At 42.3% G+C, this 22957-nt stretch overlaps 1 protein-coding gene across 1 annotated transcript; it reads right to left on the bottom strand.

The window, feature by feature from the left end:
- Positions 1 to 10140: 10140 nt before the first annotated feature.
- SPOP (speckle-type POZ protein) lies at positions 10141 to 22614 on the bottom strand. The gene is made up of 9 exons (XM_010291391.1): positions 22467 to 22614; positions 21981 to 22102; positions 20183 to 20334; positions 19953 to 20080; positions 16212 to 16389; positions 15580 to 15635; positions 15023 to 15145; positions 11343 to 11485; positions 10141 to 10604 (listed from the first exon to the last, which is right to left on the bottom strand). The coding sequence occupies exons 1-9, from the start codon at positions 22542 to 22544 to the stop codon at positions 10460 to 10462; spliced, it is 1125 nt and encodes a 374-aa protein (XP_010289693.1). The 5' UTR covers positions 22545 to 22614; the 3' UTR covers positions 10141 to 10459.
- Between the last annotated feature and the right edge of the window lie 343 nt (positions 22615 to 22957).

A 22957-nucleotide genomic window follows, 5' to 3' on the forward strand; every position in this document is an offset into this window, starting at 1 on the left:
CGCTTTCCAGGCCAACTTAGCCCCTGGCTGCTCGCGGCGCTCCGAACTGCACTGCCAGCGTCCGCAGGAGATTGCCGAGTCCCGCGGGACCAAGGGCCACGTCGCCTCGCACGCCGGCACGCAGCGTCAAGCGCGCCGTCGACGCTCAACAGACGCTTCAGCAGGTGAAATAAAGAGAGAGGGGGACGTTACGGGGGATGGAAAACACAAGAAAAAGAATGAGAATTCAGACCAAAAAAAAAAAAAGGAAAGGCTGTCAAGCGGCAGCAAGAGGAGGACAGGAACGGAAAACTTGTCCAGCTCTTTCAAATCCCACCAGACCCTAACTCCTCTGCTGAGAATCCCCAACTCAAACCGCTTCAAACCCCACACCTGCTTGCACTAAAAAATATGCTAAATAATTCAGTTTTCAGTCGTGTGCTCTCAAGCTGCAGAATCCTCCCGGCTCCTGTAGCTTTGTGTGGTATTTTAGGGGGAAGGTACAAACCGGCTGGGATGGAGGGGAGGGGGGTCCGTGTGTCACCCCACCACCACGCTCTGCGACAGAGCTTTGGTTGCTGGTGCCGCTGCTCTTCGCTGAGCGGCGCGGAGCCCGTGTCGGCGTGGAGGCTGCGACACACGGGGAAGAGAGATGCGCCACGTACAGGATGAAGGCAGGAGAAGGGAGGGCTGGTGTGTTTTCCACCTGCCAGGCTTTTCTGATCTGTGGCAGATGTCTCTCCGCTTTCAAACTGCATCAAGAAGCGTCCGCTTTCATCTAGCCTCCTCATTGGGAAATTTTCCCATAAGGGGAAAAAAATTATCTTCTGTGGTCTACTCAAAGCACTGCGCCATCGAGGACGCCCGCCCGCGTCTTCAGCACACGTCCATAGGACTTCATCCTGGACTGGTGGCTCTCCTGCTTCCCCCCCTTCTGCTAGTCCTTCTGGAAGACCGACGGCCTCACGCCTGCTCCGGTCCCCATCCCGGGAAGACCGTGGGGCGATCCCTGGCAGCATATCCTCCTCCTGAAAACTCCCCATGCGCTCAAGAGGGACACGAATTACCTCCTGCGCTGCCTCCCAAACCCTCCATCAAGGAAAATTCCTTTATGAGCAGCGAAAAATCCAGTTTTCTTGCTGCAAAACATATTGGGGGAAAGGGACAAATGCTCAGGAGCAAGTCACCATGGGTGGGATGCAGCTGGCTGGGTCACCATCACCCTTCAGTCTCCCACCTCCTCTCCCCGCCTCCGTGTCACGTCTCAATCCAAACTCCGCGCGTTGGGTACCTGCTTTCATGCACGGCTGACACGGACTCGTCCCCCAGTTGCAAAGAGGCACCTACATTAACGTGCAGGTTTTTCCTCCAGAATTTTAAAGCATCCTAACACAGTTTCACGAGACTGAAGCTATTGGAGGAAACGTAGAAAGACAATTATAAACTAAATGAGAATTTCAGCAGGTTCCTTGGCTTGAAACCAGCTCCTGGGAAGGGTCCTGTTCAGAGGCCAGTGCTACGGGCATAGCAGCCCAAACTGGAAGGAAATCCTTAGTTTCAGGCACAGAGGCTCTTAAATTTTATATCTTGTTCAAAAAACTACAATCCCAACAACAAAACCAGTAAAGATATGGCATCTAAAAGGAGATTCCTCAGTGGGCTCCACGCACACATGTGGGACTGATGGTTAAATAAAGAAATGAAGACAGCCCATGGCGGAGCAGCCCAGAAGCCTACTGTGTCTCCAAATCAGTGTGAGGATACACTGGTGCTTTATAAACCTTTTGAAATTGCAGCCTGAAGACATCGATTTCTAACTACTACGTTCTCTCTTCTTGCCTCCAATATTAGACATCGTCCCACTGAGACACTGATCAGACGCTGAGGTACCCAATACAGAGTCTTTCAGTTACTATCGCTGCCGTCCACCTCTGAGTGCTTAAAAATGTTTGCACCCAGCTCAGATTGGCTTTTTTCTCAGCTATCAGAGGAAGCATAACTATTCTTGCATTTATTGTTAACCCACGAGCAAGTGCTGCTTACCTTGCAGATTTTATTTTGACCTCCTCAGCCCACTGGATGCTCTGGCACTTTGTCATGGGAAGACAGATACTTGCTTATACCATTGGTGGCCACAGCTGTGTTTGCAGCCTCTACTATAGCAAACATGGTATCTTAATTAAAGGACTTGTTGGCTTGATGAACTCAGACAGATGGGATCTTAATTCAATTAGTATACTTTAATTACCTATTATAGTAGGACTTAAAAAAAATGGACACAAGCAAAAGGTTTCCTGAGCGGCTATCAATCGTATCACATACTTATCAATGACAAGCAGTAAATGCTGTTCAGTGGCTTCTTTCTACCACTCCTCTTCCTCACCCCTAAAAACGGCTAAATTTTATCTGCAGTTTGGGAAATTTTGCCTGATCTCTCCCCTCATGTATTGAAAATAAACAGAAGCAAGCTCTGAAGTGGCAACACAGACCAGTAAATCAGCTGGAGATCAGGACGCCTGTATGTTAACCCACATTCTCCCAACATCTCAAGCTACAGCAAGTAACCTGAAGAAGATCCACGTATTTTTTCTTTACAGATTATAACCTGCCAGTTAATGCCAATAAAAAGGTCTGAACTCGATTCAAAAAATCATCTTGTTTTGGGACACAACGATGTGCCAGGTTATTTCTTCTGGTCTCTTTTAAAGTTATTCTCTAAGAAAAGCCCTACATAAATCAATCATAGTTGAGGTCTATCATAAGGAATCTCTCTATACGGCTGCTCTGACACAACCGGGACAAATTCGTGGTTAATAGGTGCTGATGGAAGAAATCTCCCCACAGCTACTATTTTGTGAAAACTCCTCATTTTGAGGTCTGTCTCTATTACAGAGGGTTGTTTGTGTCTAGGGATGGAACCAAATTTTGGAAAAACATCCCTCTTCATCTGGTTAGAAGAGGGCTATTTCATCCCCAAAGCACCAAAAGAGCATAAGTTGGTCTCAGAAGACACAACTTCCCATTTACACTTTTATGAGCAAAAAGGTGGCCTTGGCATTCTCGTGAGTTTTTAAATTTCTATTTTGGGAATGAAGCTTGGAAAACAGGTGGATGCAGCACTTAAAATTGCTTAAAACTCTTTGACCACAAGATGTGACATTACAGAATGTTTGCAACATCCAATAAACCTTTGAAAACAAGGTACTGGCCCAATTTTTTCTTGGCAGCTCTCTAGCCATACATCCGTTGCCAAGAACAGCATGAGCAGAGGGAGTGGCAATGCAAGCGTCCCCAAATCTCCCATGCTAACAAATGAGGAATAAACACGAAGACCCAGTCTAGGCACGGCTTTCTGCTGCGGCTGCCAACGGTGGCACCTGTGAGTGTCAAAACTGACGGTGCTCTGAGATCCCTGTCTTTGAGAAACCTCTGTCTATTAAAGAAAACATTTCTGGTAAGATGCTGAGAGCCAAAAGATAGCAAGGGTTTGAAGTTTTGGGCTGGTTTGTTGGTTTTTTTTAAAACAACTGAAGAGCTCTGAAAAATAAAGTATTATTGTATGTATTTGCTATATTTAAACACAGCCTACCTATTTTCAGATGCATCAAACTGCCCTCCCACCATTTCTAAAGCCCATTCTCTCCTCCTTACATTGCCATTTTACAGAAGCGTACACCCACACGCTTTTTGTATAGCGCCAATCCATAACCAGAGGCTTAAAATATTAGGGGGAAAGTAATAACATGTATTTTAAGTACCTAGTGTCCGTTCACCAACAGGAAAAGTCTGCTTACATCAAAACCTTGGGAAGCTCCTCTCCACGTGCTGCAGGCAAAGAGCACGGTGCTCAGCAGCTCGAGGTGCCAGTGCCGGGGGCAGGAGGGGAAACACAAACGGAGCCACCAGTCAAAACTGCTGCGGCTTTTCCATCCACAGCGTTTCAGCTCCATGATGCTACCCGTCAGCCGCTGCAGAATTGACACCGCAAATATCTACCCGTCCCTATCAATCACTCCGGATCATCACAGCCCACGGAGGAGCACCAAAGAACAGCAGTGCTGGTTCACGGGCATCAGGCAAAAAGGTATTTGTTTAATTTTGGAGAACCACGTGTCAAAGAATTTGACAAAGACAAGATTTAAAAAGCAAACCACTCATCAGCATAACAAAAACACCACTTACATCCTACAGCCCAGCTCCACGCCATGCTAAAGCACTCGCAATAATTACAGCCTCACAGAACTACGCTTTTTAGAAGTCTCAGCAGCCCCAGAATGGGATGGAGTTATTGCTGTGGTGCTGGAAGGAAGGAAAAGGCTTATTTAAACATTTACCGTATGTGAAATGACTCTCTTTTTTCCCCTGCCTTTTGAGGCTTCAGCACCTAGAAATAAATCTAGCTCATTAAAGAATATTTCATAGTTCAGTTTTGTTTACAGGCCCCAGCTAAGTAATGCCTGCTACCTAATTCAGGGTTTACCATCTGGCACATCACATCAGAAATCAAATCTGCAAGGTGGGGTGGTTTTTTGGGGTTTTTTTTTGTTTGTTTGTTTTTGGTTTTGGTTTTTTGTTTTAAATTCAGCAGAATCTGAGTTAGGCAGTGACATCACACTGGGCAGAGGAGAATAAAGAAAAGGCATTTTAATTTCACATCCTCTAGAGAGAGGAATTATTACAACCCATCAGAGTATCTCCTGCTCATTGATGTCTACGTGTTTTGCAGTCACAAGCAGTGACTGCAAGCAAGGGAGTTACCATCTCTGCCACTCAGCCGAGCCATCGCAAAGGGCATCTACAGCACGTGAACCGATTTCCTGGCAGCCCACATACGTAGAAGCAAGCAGAGATAAAGGCAGTTGGACTAGATGATTGTTGTAGGTTCCTTCCAGTTGAAAATAATTCTATTCTATTCTATTCTTATTCTACTTACAGACTAACTTGGAGGCTGCCATTGGGTGAACACACCAGTACAGAACACCGTTACTTCAATAGCACACTGGGACAGCGAGGCATGGTAATTATCTCGCCTGAGTTTGCCGTCTCCTATGCTGGCGGGATAGAAGCCAGTCTGCCCAAATCCACAAATGCAGGCTACAGAAAGAGAAAACTCCCATCTGCCAGCTCTCTCATTGCTGGCCACGAAAAGCACCGGCCATTTGTCCTTGCAACGGGGGTGAAACCCCTGACGAGCCTCCAACAACGACCGGAGCTGGCTGTGAGCTGTAACCCGGCCGCAGACTATAAACTCAACATCCTGTTTAGCTATTTTTGTCAAGTGTTTTGTAGTTTGGCAAAAATTCAATAATAAGCAATAATTTTGCCAACGCCACCTGCCTAGAGGAGTGAAAAAAGTTAGTGGGAAAGAAAGGAAGTGTGGACAAACTGCAATGCAGCAACAACCGGAATCAACAGTCGGAAACTCTCCTTCTAACGTGAAATTAAAAAGGAACCAAAACCTTGCAGTCCTAGCATAAGTAGGCATGAACAGGAAAAAAGGATCCATCCCAGCTGTGAGATGCAACAGTCTTAGGACTTAACACTTATATGGCTTCATTTTACCACGCTAAGGTAAAAAAGCGGAGAAAAAGTACTCCAGCTATAGCATTAGACGCAGCAGTGAGGAACAGGTTTGCAGACATCCACGCAAGGACGTCACTCTCCAGGACACCACGCTATTAAATATCGAGGACCAGCACACCCACCTCCCGCCGTGTCGGAAGCAGATCCCTGTTTGACGAAGTACTTTCTCTAGTAGGTTTTACATGACTCAAAATATTCAGGGAGAAAGTCCGGGTCTGCCAGGAGCCTTCCAGAAGAAGTGGAACGACAATTTGAAAATGGTTTTCATTTGTTCGTTTTCATCCCATTACTCCTAGATGCACAACCTCTGGCTATTTCAAGGCTCAGAAAGCTTCATTAGCAGCTCGGTACAAACATCTGAAGAGTTCTTGTCCTCAACACTGCTCCCCAGTGGCAAGAGTCAACGATTTTCTCTTCAATCCCTCCTCGATTTCCCAGTGGCAGCACTCAAAGTAACGTTCCTGCATTCGGATTAGAGAAAAATCCTCCAGCATAACCCAGGACATAGTTTCTCTTCTCGAGGGCTGGGGGAAGTGTTCCACTTCCCATCCAGTTTATCATCTGCCATCTCGATTAACTACTACTTTTTTTTTTTGCCATTGATGCTTTTCAATTATTCAAAGAGGAGCCCTACATTTTATACCTCTCCTGTCTGTGATTTTTCATAATTTGATGGAGTAATTGCAATCTTCTCTTCATCCCTTCCCAATCTACCCCATCAATTAACACACTTCCTCAAGTGATTTTAATAATTCAGTCTTACAGACAAAGTCTAATGTATCAAGTAGGAACAAGATGCAAAATCCAAACCCAAACTTAACCCAAATCTCAGCTGATTTTTCTTGCCTGTGCTCTGCCAAACAAACTTCAACTGGGTTAAAAGGCCATCTCCTACACTGCACCACTCCTGCTTTATTTATCATATATATTTTCCAAAAGCCTTCCAGGCCACTGCAATGTATTTCCCCAACTATTTCACGGGCTGTCAGGTTTTTTTTTTCTCCCTTGCTGTCTCCCAGTTTCTTTTGCCATTGTCTTCTTGTGCAGTTCAAGCCGGCGCTCACCTGCTGTGCCCCCAGCAGCAGCAGTTTTAAAGTTAACTTTAAATGTAGCGCACACAAGAAACTGGAATTGCCAAGGCCAAATTTGCTGCAGCATGTGCCTGGAATTGCAGCCAAAGATCCAAGTGGGCAGCAGGTCAGGAAAAACCAAAAACAAACAAAAAACCCTCTCTATAATTAAATGTCTTCATATTAGATTAACCAAAAAAAGTCATCAGAAATAAATGAGTTAAGTAATTCTGCAACACAAGTTAAATGGCAGTCATGAAAGAAAGAGTAACTGCATGGCCCAAGCTGCTGAACAACATAATTATTTTAGCAAAGCCTTTTGCAAAATAAATTGCACAGAAGTTGAGAAACCTTCTGAAATGAAGTTTGGTTTTTTTTTTAAATAATCTTTGGCTCCTTCAAGGAAGGGTGAGGGGGACCAAAAAAAAAAAGAAAAAAGAAAAAGGAGAGATGGTATTGTATCCTTAACAGCAGCTTGAGAACCAGAACAAAGCCAGGGAGAGTTTCAAAGCACAGCAGCTCTCCCTACTCCGCTGTTTGTTCTGCTCATAAGCAGACAAGCTGTTTCCTTTCATCTGGAAAAACTCACACAATAAGAAAAATACCTCAATAGAATCTGAGTCTGTAATAACAAAGCCCAAGGGGCAGCCAGAAAGAAATCTTGGCCAGTAAAAAATATTTGGTGTTTGGATACTCAGAGCGAGCTGCCTGCTTCTGGGTGTAGGGCATACGTACATCCTACCACTGCCGGAGGAGGTCAGGGGATTCACAGAGGTGTTTCTCGTTCCCGTCTTTCCTCCCCACACCCAGATGAAGGCTGCAACCTTCACAGGTCAGCACGAAAGCCAGTGGAGGAAGCAGGAGCAAGGAGATAATAGGGAGAAGGAAGTACATGAAAGACTGCACACAGGGATCAAATGTCTCTCTGGTAACACGCTTGAGGGGAGGCAGAGAAGAAATTAAAAGCACGAGTGCAAGGTCCAACCTGAATTCTGAATCCAGACCTGCAGTTAGCTACGCTGAGGTTCAGAAGAACCGGTAAAAATGTCTCTCTGAAATATTGTTTTGATAAATATGCCATCTCCTTGTGGAATTCAAATCTCCAACTGTTCAACTGGCAGGGACATCTCTGCAGTAACAACACATGCCACAGATTGTGAGTTAACTTGAATTACATTTCAGATCTGGGGAGGGGAGGATGTCAGTGGGAGGTTTATGAACAGTATGCTCCAGCTCTGATGTTGTTATAACCAGATGGCTTCAGCTGTATCATTTACAATAAAAAACAAACAACAACAACAAAAAAAGAGTGAAGTTGACAAATAAATCATTAATTCACCTGCAACTGGAACAATCTGAGCAAGTTGCCTCCTTTGCGGATCTCATTTCAGACCTTCCATGACAGCATATTCTGCAACTGCGCTTGGCTCCGCAGGAAGGGCTGGGACAGACAAGCCCCAGAACAGATTATTTTCCTGCAGGTATCTCCCCATCCTCTGGGGAAGGAGGCTGCCAAATCTGTATCACTTTCCTGTAAATACCTCCTCAAAAAAGGCCGAGGACAGGCAATGTGAGCATCCGTTTACTTTCTCCTAGGCACGTCTGCTTCCCAGGGCAAGGCAGAGCCAGGGACACCCCTCGAACAGCTGGTCACTCTAACGTGACAAGGATAAAAAGTCTCCTTCAGGTTTGAATATTTCAGTAAACAATGCAGTTACTGCAGCGTAATTAGACATCTCTCTGCCACACAGAGAACTTCTGCAATTATCTGGCAATGAACTTTTCATGTCTGTATGCAATTATAAGCTAGAAATGCTGGGTCTGAGTTCTGACAGGGTAGTGGGGAGAGTCTCCTTATGACTAAATGCTTTGCTCACCTAAAAGGAAAGGCACGCTAAATCCCATACAAAAGGAATTAGTGGCATTCAAGCAATAGATGTAATACGGGAATTTGTGACCCACGTAAAAGGAAGGGTTTAGTATACGAACAGTTGTGTGTTTATGATGAGAGCCTCGGTGGGGGAAAACAAAAAAGGGCAGGGACCCTCTTGTGAGTCACCATTTGATAAAAATAGACAGCAGCTAGATTAAACACATGAGCGTACGAACGGAATTCTCCTTCACACAGGGGACAAGAGGCTGTGAGAAGGAAGTATGATAACAGAATGAAAAATCAGAGACAACAGATACCTAATCTATTTTCTAGACAAAACAGAGTTATTCTCTGTAATCCATTACGTGCCCTACCTGACCATCTTAAGGTCAGATCAATTTGCCACTGCCCCGGCACTGCGTATTTCAATCTAACCTCCCTGGAGATTTGGGGCTAATGATGACATAAATGGATGGCGTCTATCCTACCCAGACATCCTGCGTTGCACCTTAATGTTATAAAACAGATGGTGGCTTATACTATTCTCTCTTCCCACATCTAAACAGGTCCAGGTAAAATGAAGGACCATGGGTCAGCTTCACGCAGCTATTATTAAAATCAATGCTCTCTAGTACTTTGGTAATACCTGCTATGAGAAATAATACAGGTTTGCATTGCAATTTTGTGTGCAGCATTCCTTTATAAATCCCATCTGAGTTCCAGGAACAGCATGTCACTATCAGTACATGGCAGCAGACTGAAATGGAACCTTTTGGGAGCCAGTTTTAAACTGGGAAGTCTTAAAAATGAAACAAAAAAAGACAACAGATACCACACAGTACAAAATAGTAATTATTTATATTTTCAAAAAAAAAAAAAAAAGTTACCAGCTATTTTGAAACTTCTTCCCTGTAAGAAGAGTGACTAATAGAAAGGAACAGGACTGGCTCCTATACAGTCAGCAAGTCAGGTACAAATAGTTGTTAAGAATCATTTAGCAACTCAGGACAGGGACTTTTGACGCAGCGCTCATGAACAATAAAATTTCTCCTTTTTTTTTTTTTTTTTAAAAAAAGGGGGAGGAGGGGAATAAAGCAGGGAAAAATGCCAAAAACATTTCCCACAATATCTAAAAACAGTAACCGTTGTTCTTGTCAGACAGCACGCTCCAGATCAAGGACTTTCTAGTCCTTTCACAACCAACAGACTTGCCAAAGGCTGCCTTCAGTCTATTCACACCCTCCAGAACACACAGCCTTTCACTGTCCCCTTTCACTTCAACCTGTCATATTATAAAAGGTGGGGTTTTTTTGTTGTTTTTTTTGTTTTTTTTTTTTGCAATTAACATACAAGTGCTACTAACAGAGAAACTGATCTTCTTGTTGCTGGATGGCAATAAGGAGTTACACAAACGTCCAGTTCTTAGCTCAGCTGGAAGGACTTAAATTCTCTTTTTTTGATATAAATACTACTGGAGCTCCCATCAGGTACTTCTTTTCCAGAACCTCACTGGAAATTCTTTTTAACCCCTCAACGCTCTCCAAAGCTAAAATGTCCTCTTGCTTGCTCCAGGCATCTGACGATTTGTTCTGTGCTGCCAGACGCAGAGACGTTGTTTTCCCCAGTACCACTGCTGGGTTATTCCGACTTGGGTCGGTGCCTAAACCGAACCCTGTACTTAATTGACTCAGCCAAGTCGAAGGGAACACACAGACGATGCAGCGACAGGTATTCGTTAGGTTGAACAGCCCCAGAGCCCCAGGCCCACCCTCCCCCCTCTCCCCAAGTTACTTGGTGCTGTTTTAAAAAGTCTGGGTGTCACGAAGCAGTCTCTTCCCCCCAACAACAGAGTAAAAGCTCCACAGATTTCGCTGTCTACCTGGTGGTCAAGGTTACAGCAGCAACAGCTGATGCTGCTTCCAGAAAAACATGGGGTGGTGTGACAGACAGGACTTTAGGATTGCTTCAGTCGCTTACGTGGGGGTCCCAGAAAGGGACACTGCGCAGAGGCCAAAGAGCGATATGCCTCAGCCACCAAATGGGGATGCGATACTACCATAGACTTCCAGCCTGATGTCTCCATGACGTCAGAAGCATGACTAGAAATAAGAGAGAATAAATCTGAAGTTATCAACTGGGGATAGAAAGGATTAACTAGATTCTTCCCACGTGCCACAGAAACCTGACATTTTTAGCGTACTGTTTTAGGATCGCTCTGGATGTATGTTAGATATCTTTTGTGAAGATTGCAAGCTTTAGCTCTGCTGGCACAATTATATGTTGGACAGTCCTTCAACTTAAGGATGAAAAGCTTAAACACACATGATCCCAGGTGGAGGACAGCAGGAACACAATGTCTACCTACCCTGACTACTCATCACAGAAGTATTTTAAAATAATATAGAAAGCACCGAGAAGAGCTGTATTAACTGTCAAATAAGACTAAAATGTTTCCAGACATCAAAGCATTTGGTAGTCATTCTACATCTGCTGAGAAGTCTGTTATATTGCAAGCTGCAAACAGTCCCTCAATATTAGGGACCACCTGATATTCTACTACCTAGAAGTTCTTGCATTTTAGAAAGAGATCTAGAACAGCTCACACAGTCCCGCTGGACACCCTGAACAGTCCCAGCAGGACAAGACTAATCTGCCCTGAGGGCAACGCCACTTCTGGGATGGCAGGTAAATGAAGGATCACAATGGGAAAACTAGAAAAAAGAAAAAAAGGAGAGGGGAATCTCCCCTGTAGGCGACAGTTCACAAGTTGTGAACCCTATTGCTAATAAACACACTTTCCTCCAATTTGTTGCATCCTGGAACAAAAGTAAACTCACTAGTTAATGAAGTCCACTGCTTGAGTTTTCAGTTGATCAGCACTATGTAGGTCAGCCAGAATGAGGATCTCAGCTGCATTTTCCACAGACAGGTTACTGCACAGTGCATCCTCACACATCACCTTCAGACGTTCTAGAGCATACTGCAAAATACAAGCCAAAGTACAGTTACAAAGAAGAAAACACCTAATCAGGCCTGATGCGAAGCTTTACTTGTGCGCCTTCACTCTTCAGTAACAAGCTAGTCTATTATGCTGAACAGACCTCTTTGCTTTGCTATATGCATCTGAACTGTACTCGGAGAAGCAGTGACCAGCAAAAAAAGGAGAATCATGATGTGCCCACCCTGAGGAAAAGCAATGGAGAGGAAACATACCCACCATAACTCTCATCTCGGCCTTCTTGTGTTACAGGCTTACTGGTGCTGTGTTCATGCTTTGAAATGAGAATTTCAAGTCACCTGTAATACCTACTATGTCAGTTACTTCAAGGTACAGAATGCTAAAGCCAAATATTTATTCTCACTCTATTACCGCACGACAGTATTGCCTGGGTTCAGTGGGAAGGTCTATCTAACAGTGAATGCTCCACAGGTGTTCCAGTGATGTTTAGGCAGTTTTCACTCAATTTCTTTGCCATTAATGACCTACACATTAAGATCAGCCTTGCTCAAGTATATGGTACTAGTTTAATACTAAAATGTTAAACAAATGCCCTTGATTTCTTGCAACTATTCAGCTGGAAACGAAACATCGCAGCATGCCTGTAACGCCCTGGCAAAAGCTCTAGTCTAACTTCACATTCTCAATTTAAGAGTTTCTACTGTTCAATTCTGCATTTGCCTCAACATTTTTTAGATCCACAAGGTTGGGCCATGTCAGTGGTTCGAGAAATTCAAAGGATATGCTTAGAAGATGAGTGCTGTCTAACGAATTTCACACTCTACTTTCTGCAGCACTTCAGTCAGTATTGAAACACACAGACACAGCCAAGATTTTCAAAAGCAACACAGTGGTCTCGGGCAGACATCAGAAAGGTCGATACTCAGAAAACTTTTAAGCCATTCATTATCAAGAAATGAAACCCAAACCCCAAGCCTCAGTCTTTCAGAATATCATAGCTGGGAACTGTGAGACTGAGATACTTCTGAAAATCTTGGGTATGTGTGACCTGATTATCGGGTTTGCAGTTCTTTGGATGAAACAAACTGAGTATTTCGGAGTAGCTCTGTATAGTCTAGATCCCATGATTACATTTCACAGGGATTAGGAGAGTAGTCAATTCTAATGCAGTTCTTCTGTGAGTAATAGCATCAGCACTACATAAATTGTCCTAAAGAAAGAGTAATCACAGTTAAGTCTCCTTCACATTATGACTTCAAATTGAGTGGCATTCCTAAAAAAAAAAATAAATAGATTTTTTTTAAGATTGTTAATTTCTTTTTTCTGGCAGATAACTGCATTTGAGAATATCCTTCATGCTGTTTATAAGGCTTTTTTGGACAGCTTAGAGATGACATGGTATACAAGTTCTTCAGTATCTGAGGCCGCATTTGGAAAAGATACCAGATTTCTAAGGACTGCTCTGTCAACCTGAACAGAGAGCTGGTAACAAGCGCATCTGCATGACGACGGGAGCACTTGCCATATGATAAGCACTGTTACTATAAATTGATTTAATATTCTGATTGAGATTTTCATCCCATTATGATTAAATTTGAATGAATAATTTTAGATTATAAAAACATTTTTTCACTTAAGACTCGGCAATAATAATTACTTCAATTGAGGCATGGCACTCATAACCAGGACAGTTTTCTCCCACCAGAACATCTGAGAAGGCAAATCAAATTTACTTGCTTAATCTGTATCAATAACTAAAACAGTTTCAAATGAGGGGTGAGCCATTAGTTTATATTATTGTCTGTCAGTATCTTACAATGCAGCAAACGAAGCTCAAAATTATTCCTTTTGTAAACTGATTATTCTCCTCCATGCAATGTACAATTTTTATTTTGATTTTCGCTACAAATAGCTCAGCTTCTAATTACATAGTTAGGCAAAAGTAGCCATTCTGGTCTCTCAGGTACCAAGATCTTCCCTTCCCCCCTTTCTTAATTACACTTAAAAAAACCACCCTACCTAATAGCATACTTACCCAAGAGGCTGAAATAGTATCTCCTGGGTTAAGAAGACGTGCTTTGTTTTGGTTTTGGTCTAATTACATATTTTTCCCAAGAGACAAGAGGAACTCAGAAGAAGCTGTTTCAGTCTCTTGAGTAAATATTAGATGTTTTATGTGCTTTCATGCAAGATTTTTTATTTCTGCTTTTAAAAGACACACAATGAGTTTAAAAGGAAAAAAACCCTACATTAAAAGCCAGAAAACTCAAAGTTAAAGCCTACTCTGTCCTTAATGTACTGCTTCTTACTTACGCTTGTCTCAGTTTAAAGATGGTGCGTGAGCTCTCAATCAATACTCTTTAAATATTGAATAAAATATGTGGCAATGATTATAATCAGGCCAAGAATCTCCTCGCATTATTTCCCACTTTAATTCTAGCTGCAGTGGCCCAATAATGGCATATGGAGCATTTCACCTCTAAATCAGCATTTTTGATGAAGCCCAGGTCCGCAGCGACAGGGAATTTGATGGCCGTGTGGTGGTTGCGTGGAACAAGGTTACATGCATCCACATCTTAAAATCCACCACCCTAACTGGCACCCACAAGAGAATCCAAGGACTGAAGAAGCATGGAGACTGAACTACGCTCTCACCCCTAGAGGTGGTCCCTCCAGGTCAGAGTTGAGGCACATTGGCAGGGCAGTGTGGAGAATCTTGCACTGCTGCTACCCGTGCTGAACCTGTTCGATGGATAAATTCAGGACTTTAGTCTCCAGTGCTGTCAAACTGGCATCTTTCAACAGCACTAAGTTCACTTTTAAGAGAAAAAAGAAAAAGGAAATAAAATTTTGGTTATATATTACGAATTTTCAGTGGTTAATACGGCTCCCTGGCCAGCTGCGCCTGCTACACGGGGACTACCAGCAGCCTTCCAGTCAGACCATCCCCGACACCTCCCTGGCAAGGACCCTGCAAAACCACAGACGGGTTAGGCAATGGGGCTTCCTCCAGTGCACCCCTTCTCTCCATAAACAGCAGGGACTGCCACTGCAAAAAGAAAATAAACAACAGGACCTTCCCACTTTTGGCTATCCATCACTTTAGAGCATCTCTTGAAGCTGCTAATACCAGCCAGACCAGGAGAAGCAGGCCCTGTTTGCCGAGCCAGAACACTACTTCTGAGATTTGGTAATAATCACACTAAAAAAAAGTATCGCCAGGTCCACCTTGAAATTGTCTTCTGTCCCCCAGTTCTTATGCTAGATTATGCTGAATAGAGATGTCCTCTGAAATTTTAAGAAAATGCTTAAAAATGAGCAGTAGAGACAGAAATTCCTGATTGTTATATGTTAAGATACGTATCTATAGCGCTAAAGGTATCTTCCATGTATCTACACTACATCCAGGTTTACCTATAAGCCACAACCAATTCAAAGAAACTGCCCAACCACAATGATCACATGAAAAGCTTACAGCAGCAATCTCCGAGGAGCTCTGTGTAAAGCAAGGCACATGTCATTCCTGGTTCTCTGAACACCCATAAATCCCAACTGTACCTTGTCAGCAGCTGCCAGCAAGTCATCAGCCATTTTGTCAAGATTTGGTGCCTTCCCCGTGTAAATAAAGCACATCATTTCCTTAAAAACTTCAGGCTCCACATCATTGATTTCAACCCGATTCTGTATCAGAAAAATGAAGCTTATTAAGATCCTGACAAGATGTTAAAGGCTTCCTTCTACCCAAGCTCTTTCAGTATTCAGAGATTTGCTACAGAAACAAACTCCTTAGAATGTGTACTACTTGCAAAAAAAAAAAAAAAAAAGTGGATGGAATAAGAAAAATTCTAAGTTGTATTTCACATTCTCTACTTCTCCCTATGCCACCTCAGATTCTTTCCCCAAGAGTAACAAAGGTAACAATTGTCTCCTTGATCCCTTTCTTCCTCCCTTCAGGACAGCTGAAGCAGAGACCTGCACCTAACGTGAGAAAAACAGTCAAAAGGTGACAATAGTCACAAACACTACCTAAGAAAGTTAACTGACCAGTGATGTCAAGAGTTGGCTAGAGAGCTATTCACCTAGCTGGAGAAGTTCTGCCTCCTTCAGGAACTTACCTTTTTACTCTCTTCCATCTCATGCTCAAACATGGCGCTGAAAACTGGGGAACGTGCTATGGCAGTGGGGAAAATAAGAGAGAGTTAGAGATACTCTTTTATGCTTCAGGAGATGCTAAGCATAGCCTGCCAACACCTCAACAACCGTCCTGCTACTTAACGTGGGAAAAATTCTCCCATAGTAGACAGGACTAATTCAACTGCTAAGGAAGTGTAGATTGTGACATAATGTAATGTGGCCGGCATAGCTTCAGACTGGGTATGGGAGAATTTCTTATGTCCTTTCAAACAGCGCTGAAGAGTACATGGGCAATAAGGTAAGTTTCTCGACTTTACAAGAAAGCATTCCTCTGGAAATGTGATAACTTCTCCTTACAAATGCTTTAGGAATACATTATAGTACACTACAGCCACAAAAGAATCCTCCTACCCATCCTGGCCACAGGAGGTAAAAATGGAGTAGATATTTCTTCTCTCCCCGTTAACAGTTCACAAAACGTTCTTTTACTACAGCTCTACAGTTAAAAGAGCTGCAGAAGCCTTCTTTACAGTCAAGTAACTCAAAAAACACCCCACTTGCCATCATGTTGTTGTCTCCTATCCCGCTAAGGCCCATCCAACTCAATACTGACCTGCTAGTATGGCTTTGTGAGCCTGGAACTCCTGGCCCGCAACGCACAGACAGCAGTCCGTGAAGCGTGAGTTCTCCCAGAGTCCTCCCAACTCATCTGCCAAGCGGCACTCTGGTACCTTCACCATGTTCATAGTGTTCTGGCCGGAAATATTGACGGAGTCCTGCACCACACTCACCTCGAGGGGAAAGGAAAGCAAACAAACTCAAAACTCAAAAAACACACACTGGAAAACTCATCTCCCTACAGGAAATTTTTGTTTCCAGGGCAGGTGAAGGGAAATGCAAACCAAAATCCACACCTGCCAAGCAGAATCACTGTATGATTAAAAACATCTCCATTTTTAAAGCATCCTTTCTACCCTGCCTAACCCTGTTCTCTGCTCCTCCAGAGTGTCCATCTCAAGTCTTAAATGATAGCGGCAGATTTTCTTCTCCACCCCAAATTAACAGCACTTCTATGCAATTTAATCATAACTTTATTAGATGGCTTCCTAAGGAAGTGGAACCTTATTCTTCCGCTTTTACAGACACCATACCTGACCTAGTTTTTTCTATCAACACTCTGAAACACTCCCCAATCAATAATGCAATACAGACAGCAGTACAAATGAAAATTAAGTATACAGAGAGCTTCTGTGACCGAGCACTGCATCCACACATACATGCAAGGGCACTGTCTGATCCCCCAAATGTCTTGCTGCTTTTGGTTCTAAGTTTCTTAGAGAGTTTAACACTTCCATCACATTATAAAATAACATTTAGGGGTTTTTTAATGTTAAGTTTAAAGAAACAGCTTTATGTCAAGTAATTAGGTTTGGGGAAGGCAGATAGATTCCTTATCACCTGCTCTAAAGAAGACACATTTAGGCAGGAACGATATGTAGCCATACTGGCTGATGAATAATCTACACAGAGGGAACCGTGAAAAGCTATTCACCACCAAACCATTATTGTTAAACACACAGTAAATCGTACGCCTTCTACAGCAGACTCCAATTAGAAAAGATCAGAGTGACTAATATTACCCTGCTATAACAAAGAATAAAGGAAGAAGCTGATTTGACAGGGAGGCATATGTAAGACTATTTCCTGGATTTGCTGTCAAGTTCAAGTTAAATTTCAGTTCTATTAATAACCAACGGTCAAAGAACAACAGACAGCAAAGGAAGCTTCACATGTAAAAGAAGAGGTAAATTATCAAGTGAAAGAAGTGACAGAAACATCTTCTAAAGAAAAAAACCTGCTGACAGCATATACCCCAACTCTTGAGCAACCTCCAGTGGGTTTCTGATGGCAGACACGTATCGTATAAACCATATAACACTCAAAATCAAACAAATACCAGATTGCCAAAGGACACTAATGATTAGCCAGAGCAAATGTGAGGAAGCTAATATTCTTTGTAATTCATGTGACAGCTACAAAACCTTTTTGCCCTGTGACATCTAGACCAGCAACATGGACTCAAGGATGGTCAGACTCATTAAAAAGGAATTCTAAGATGTAGATCCCTTGCTGGAGTCCAGTACTGATTACAGACTAGGCAAAAAAGGCTTTTGAACTCTGCCTCAAATCAACAGGTAAATCCTCTTCATATACAGAAGAATGTCAGTTGTTGTCATGAAAATCTATTACATGGTTTTTTACATAAGGAGTTTAGACTGGTAGATTCCAAGTGGTGACCAGCCTTAGAGGTCAAATAGGTAAGGTTTTTGCTCAAGCTATTTTCAACACCTTAGCAAGGGAACCAATGCTACCTAGCTCAGAAGACACCTATTACCATAACTTTGGGAACACTGTTCTTTTTGGAGGTTTACCAGGATTATATTTACCTATGATGTTGGAATAAAATTTAAACAGCAAAAAATAATGCAGTTGGGATATGAACAATCAACCCCACCTGCAAAACAGAGGCTGAAAAATCCCCAAACTGACAACTAAATGAGGTCAGACTTGAAATGCTTGACAAGGAACATCCTTCTCTGCCTTAACAGCGTTTTCAGCAAGACATTATCTGTGTTCAGCACCAGACACGAGCAGAGAGGAAAAGGCTTTTTCCTTTTAACTTTAATAAAGCAATGAGAAGGTGCAGCAGAGATACTCAGCAACCTTCTGGTCTACAGAAAACTCCAACATATCCCCACATAACAAGCATTTCAACATCCAGTATTGCTAACTCCTTAGACAGTTTTGACAGACAAAACACGCTTGCTGAAAGTACAGATGTAAGCAGCATCACTTGGCACCTGTGGCCAGCAGGGAAGCATTAGGAGAGCATATGGCACACGGCTTTACATGCTAAGAGACTTATAAGCTCAGGGAAGGAGGAAGGGGAAAAAAAAAGAAAAAGGAAGGGGGAAAAACCCCAAAACTAAGCTGTTGAAAGCTCTCGCCAAACTGTTTCCAGACAGCAAAACCTTCCCTTCTGATATCACTAAACTTAAGATTTCTTACACGCTAGACTAGAACAAACTGAAAAAGAAAACAGAAGATATGAAGGCCAGGTGGAGCCAGCAGCAAGTTTTCTCTTCATCCGGAACAAAAACACTAAGCTGAACCTTTTGAAGGGATTAATTCAGTAGAGAGTGGACTGACTTCAATTTAGTACTGGTTGCCAAGACTACTGGTGGATCTCAGGTTTATCTACATTGCACCTCACAAATGGCCTTCTCAGACATGAATTTTTGAGGTTCACTCCACAATTCTAAGTTTTCTGGCTCTTTTATCATGAAAGAAAAGGGTAACTGCCAGACCTACAGAGGTGTCATCCAAGACATTGCCCTCTTCTCCCCCCATATTGCTACAAGTGTTAAAGGAAGGGCTCCCTCCACAACAGTAATAATTTACACGACTGATTAAATACACATCCTTTAGGAAATGTTTGTTAATTTAAATGTGTGCATGTTTCTGATGGTCTGTCGAACAACTTTGACTGAAGCACTTCTTTCATTCCTGAAAGAAAACACAGCAAAAAGAAAAGACTGCAGGAGATCCGAAGAGACAACGACTTGTTCTACCTGTCTTCTGGCAAAAATCACAGCTACAGGAGGTATTTTGCAGTTAAGACGACAATGGAAATAAGACAGCAGAAGCTCTGAAGACATTAAATTAGACAGTTTAAATTTGCTCATTAAGGCTTCTAAACTTAGATATCTAGTTTTAGAAATAATTGTCTGCATCTTTGTCTGAAATTAGTATTAGTGAAATAATTTTGCAAGCCGTTTAGAAAAACATAAACACATAAAATTTGCGGTCACTATAAAATTAATTTATCTTACATTTTTCTTTTTGTTGGCTGTATAGATACAGTTAGGAAAATAAATAAAATTCTTCTTTATTCAGTAGGCAAGTAATAGGCAGGCCAGTTTCCACTACAGAGCTAGTGTTGGTTATTATCCCAAGTGAGTTTCAAATTAAGGAGTACAAACAGATGGACGATAATACTAAACCAGAAGTGAAATGATAATAAAACATGCTTAATTCCTACCATCATCACAGCTAAAAGACAAATATGAAGTAACGAAAAAATAAATGGAAGCGAAATGCAATGAATCACACACAGAAAAAGCCACCAGCCACAAAGGCGCACGCACACACACAAATAAAATCTAAGTGCCATATAAACTTCCAATATTTCTCCTGACACCTCCAACTCCTTAAAATCAATGATGAAAAATAAGGTCACATCTACCTTAAGCTAATGGAACTGCTATTCCTTCCGCTGCACAGGAAGACTTACCTCACAGAACAGAGTGAGTTTGTCATCTGGAAGAAGTCCATTGGCCTCATCTAGAAGAAAGTCTCTTCTAATAAATTTTTTGAATCCCCAGTCCTTGCCTTGTACAAATCGATACGCTCGCTGGCTCTCTGAAAGAAAGATATGGTGCTTCAAACACCAGCTGAGTGACTCGCTTGATCAAACAGCAAAAGACAAACTGACCCCATCACACAGAAAGAGTTTTTACACACCCATTGCTTTTGTTTCTTCTCCTTTAGCATTCAGGATGGAGAATTTGAACTTTGCTCGAACTTCACTTTTTGGACAGCTCACCAGCAACAGATAGAGGGATAGATAATCTTTACTTTCTTCATCCAAGCCTTTAGGGTTCACACGTAAACACCTGTAGAAGCAGGCATCTGAATGAGATGTCAGGAACGGTTTTTGGCAGGTCATTCATAGCTTTCAAAGAAAGGGCATTGTAGAATTTTCACAATAAAATGTACAGCAAACAAGTTCTGTTTAACAGCCACTGAACTGCAAGGAAGTAATGGATACGTAAATAGGGTGGAACTGCATGTTACAGTCACCACATGCTACGTCTCCAAGACAGATAATAATATGCAGGCAGTAACTATGGGCAAACCCAATTGAAAAAAAACACACAGGGGAAAAGAGAAGGGGGTACGGTTTAAATTACTGAAAAGCACCCTGATGTCAACTTTCACAAAATGGAAGTGAAAGAAGTAGCAGAATGGAGGCAATGGATTCGAGCAAGTGCAACAAATCCAGAGAAATGTTAGGTAAAACCCCACAGAAAGCTACTGAAAGGAAAGGATTTCCGGAAGGCTGCTAGTTTCTCAAAAACCTAATACTAGGGCAAAAAGAGAAAACTACTCCTGTGTGAAGAAGAGGTAGTAAGTGCAGGAAGAGGCTAACTCATAAGCACTTCCATGACCTGAAACTTGACACAGAATCTAACAAGAAGCAAAAACTAGGCCAAATGACTAACAGCTCAAACACACAAGGACAAAAAAGATCAGAAAGATCTAGACATTAGAATGAGATCTGACTAGCAAAGGTTATAAAGGTAAGTAATTTAATAACAAAACAGTCCAAGGAAAGCACAGGTCTGCCACCCAAAGGAAGGGAACACAAATTGTATCACAGACACAAAAAATTATTTAGTGGCTGATGTACTGCAATCTATACTAAGGAGGTTTAAAGAAAAAGGCTAAATGCTAAAACACTTAACATCAGCAATAAGGGATAAAATCAGGAACCAGGTGTCCATGGATCTACTAGGTCAAACACCAGTCACAGTAGATACATTCTGACAAAAAGTCCACTCTGAATTACTGGAAATCATTTGAGAACTCAGGGAAGATAAGAAAGGTTTTAAGGGAAAGGAGAAGAGCAAAAAAAATTGTCGTATTTAAGAAGCTGAAATTCCTGGGCAGAAGGGAGTTATAGAACATTGTTACTTCAATTATCTCGGTATTAAGTCTCCAAATTCACAAACACCTGCCATAAAGAGAAAGGTAATACCGTACCAATAGTCTTAAATTGCAGGATTTAGAGTGCAGGCAAAAATCATCTTTTTAACAACATGGAGTATTAGGGACTGAAAGCAGGAGGCTGAAATGGAACTTGAATACACTGGCTATGGACTCTCATTGGCTTATAAGTACTCGTTAAGATAAAACATCAGTCAAACCACCCCCCCAACTTAAGACATTAATAATCCTCCCTGGCGTGTCTCTGCTTCAAGGAAGGACGTAGTCTCCCTTCCAGCTACAGCTTCTATTACTTCTGATGCTTTTCATTATCAGAGAAAGACTGCAAGCAACCAGATCCTCACATTTGTTTTGTGTGTCCAAACACTATGCTGAAGCAACGTACTTTCTCCCTGTGCATATGTTGTACATCCCAGGAAGCAAGAACCCATGTGCAGTACGAGTATTTGTTATGTATTTCCTCTGTTATAGAATCCCAAATTCTTTCACATAGTCGTACAAACAGGGTGAACCTCTTTGTTCTATTTCTTACCATTTGAGTTTATCATTGGCTCCAGATGAAAAGGTTGAGCTTTTGATGACCTCACCCATTTCTTCTCGGCAGAAGCTAAAGTTGTTTATGGTCCACATGTACGAAAACTTCACCACCTTGATCTTAAAACAGAGGATAATAGGCGGTTTAGGGTCATACTCATTCACGCTGGCCATCTTAAGGGCAAAAACTGAAAACTTGAACGTTTTACTGAGTCACTTGTGTGACAAATAACCCCCAAGCGCAAGACAACAGTCTGGAAATGGCTGGCAGTGGCAGCTGGACCACTCCAACTTCTCCAACTGCCTCCTCCAAAGTTCCACCAAGAGCAGAAGACAACATTCTGCTGTTGCCCTGGTGAATGTTCAATGTTAGCAAGTGTGACGTTGTCTGAAAATCCAGACTCTAAACTTGTTTTGAATAAACTTCTTATCACAGGTTCTAATTCCGTTATGTCAAGAGTATCTCAGCACAGTGTGGACTTACCTGGGTGTAGCACCAGCTCTCTGCTACAGGTCCACTCGACATTTCTGCCGGAGGAGGAGGACTCGGCACCCTTGACATCGCCAGTTTGAAGATTAAACAGAATTTCACAACTCAGAAGAAGAAATTTATAATTGATCTTCACTCTGTCACTCCCCAAAAAGAGAAAAAAACCCAAAACTAAGAACAAAATAGGAAAAGCTCAGGAGTATTGTTAAATCTCATGGAACACAAGCTAAAGTCATGATGTTTTCTCCCTCCCCTAGCACCTTCAAAATATGATGTTACATTTAAACATTTTAAAGTGTTACCACCTGTCTTCTGAAGAGAGGATATGCCACCTCCATCCACTCTTTCAAGATGCAGCTCCTTACAGGAATAAGCCTAGCATATAATTTGCTTTAAGGAGTCCAAGACTCAACTCACTACTTACTCCCTATTTTCATTTTGAGAGGCTCAGACTATCAGAGATCAGATTTGACAAATGAAGTTCT

The sequence above is a fragment of the Phaethon lepturus genome, unplaced genomic scaffold (assembly GCF_000687285.1).
Source record: "Phaethon lepturus isolate BGI_N335 unplaced genomic scaffold, ASM68728v1 scaffold26947, whole genome shotgun sequence".
NCBI lineage: Eukaryota > Metazoa > Chordata > Aves > Phaethontiformes > Phaethontidae > Phaethon > Phaethon lepturus.

What these genes read in the sequence shown, in the direction of transcription:
- SPOP (XM_010291391.1), bottom strand. Translation starts at nt 22,544, where the DNA reads ATGTCAAGGGTGCCGAGTCCTCCTCCTCCGGCAGAAATGTCGAGTGGA. An exon ending in GCCAATGATAAACTCAAATG is followed by an intron (nt 20,335 to 21,980) that starts GTAAGAAATAGA and finishes CTGCTTCTACAG; the next exon opens with GTGTTTACGTGTGAACCCTA. An exon ending in AACTCACTCTGTTCTGTGAG is followed by an intron (nt 16,390 to 19,952) that starts GTAAGTCTTCCT and finishes TTTCCCCTCGAG; the next exon opens with GTGAGTGTGGTGCAGGACTC.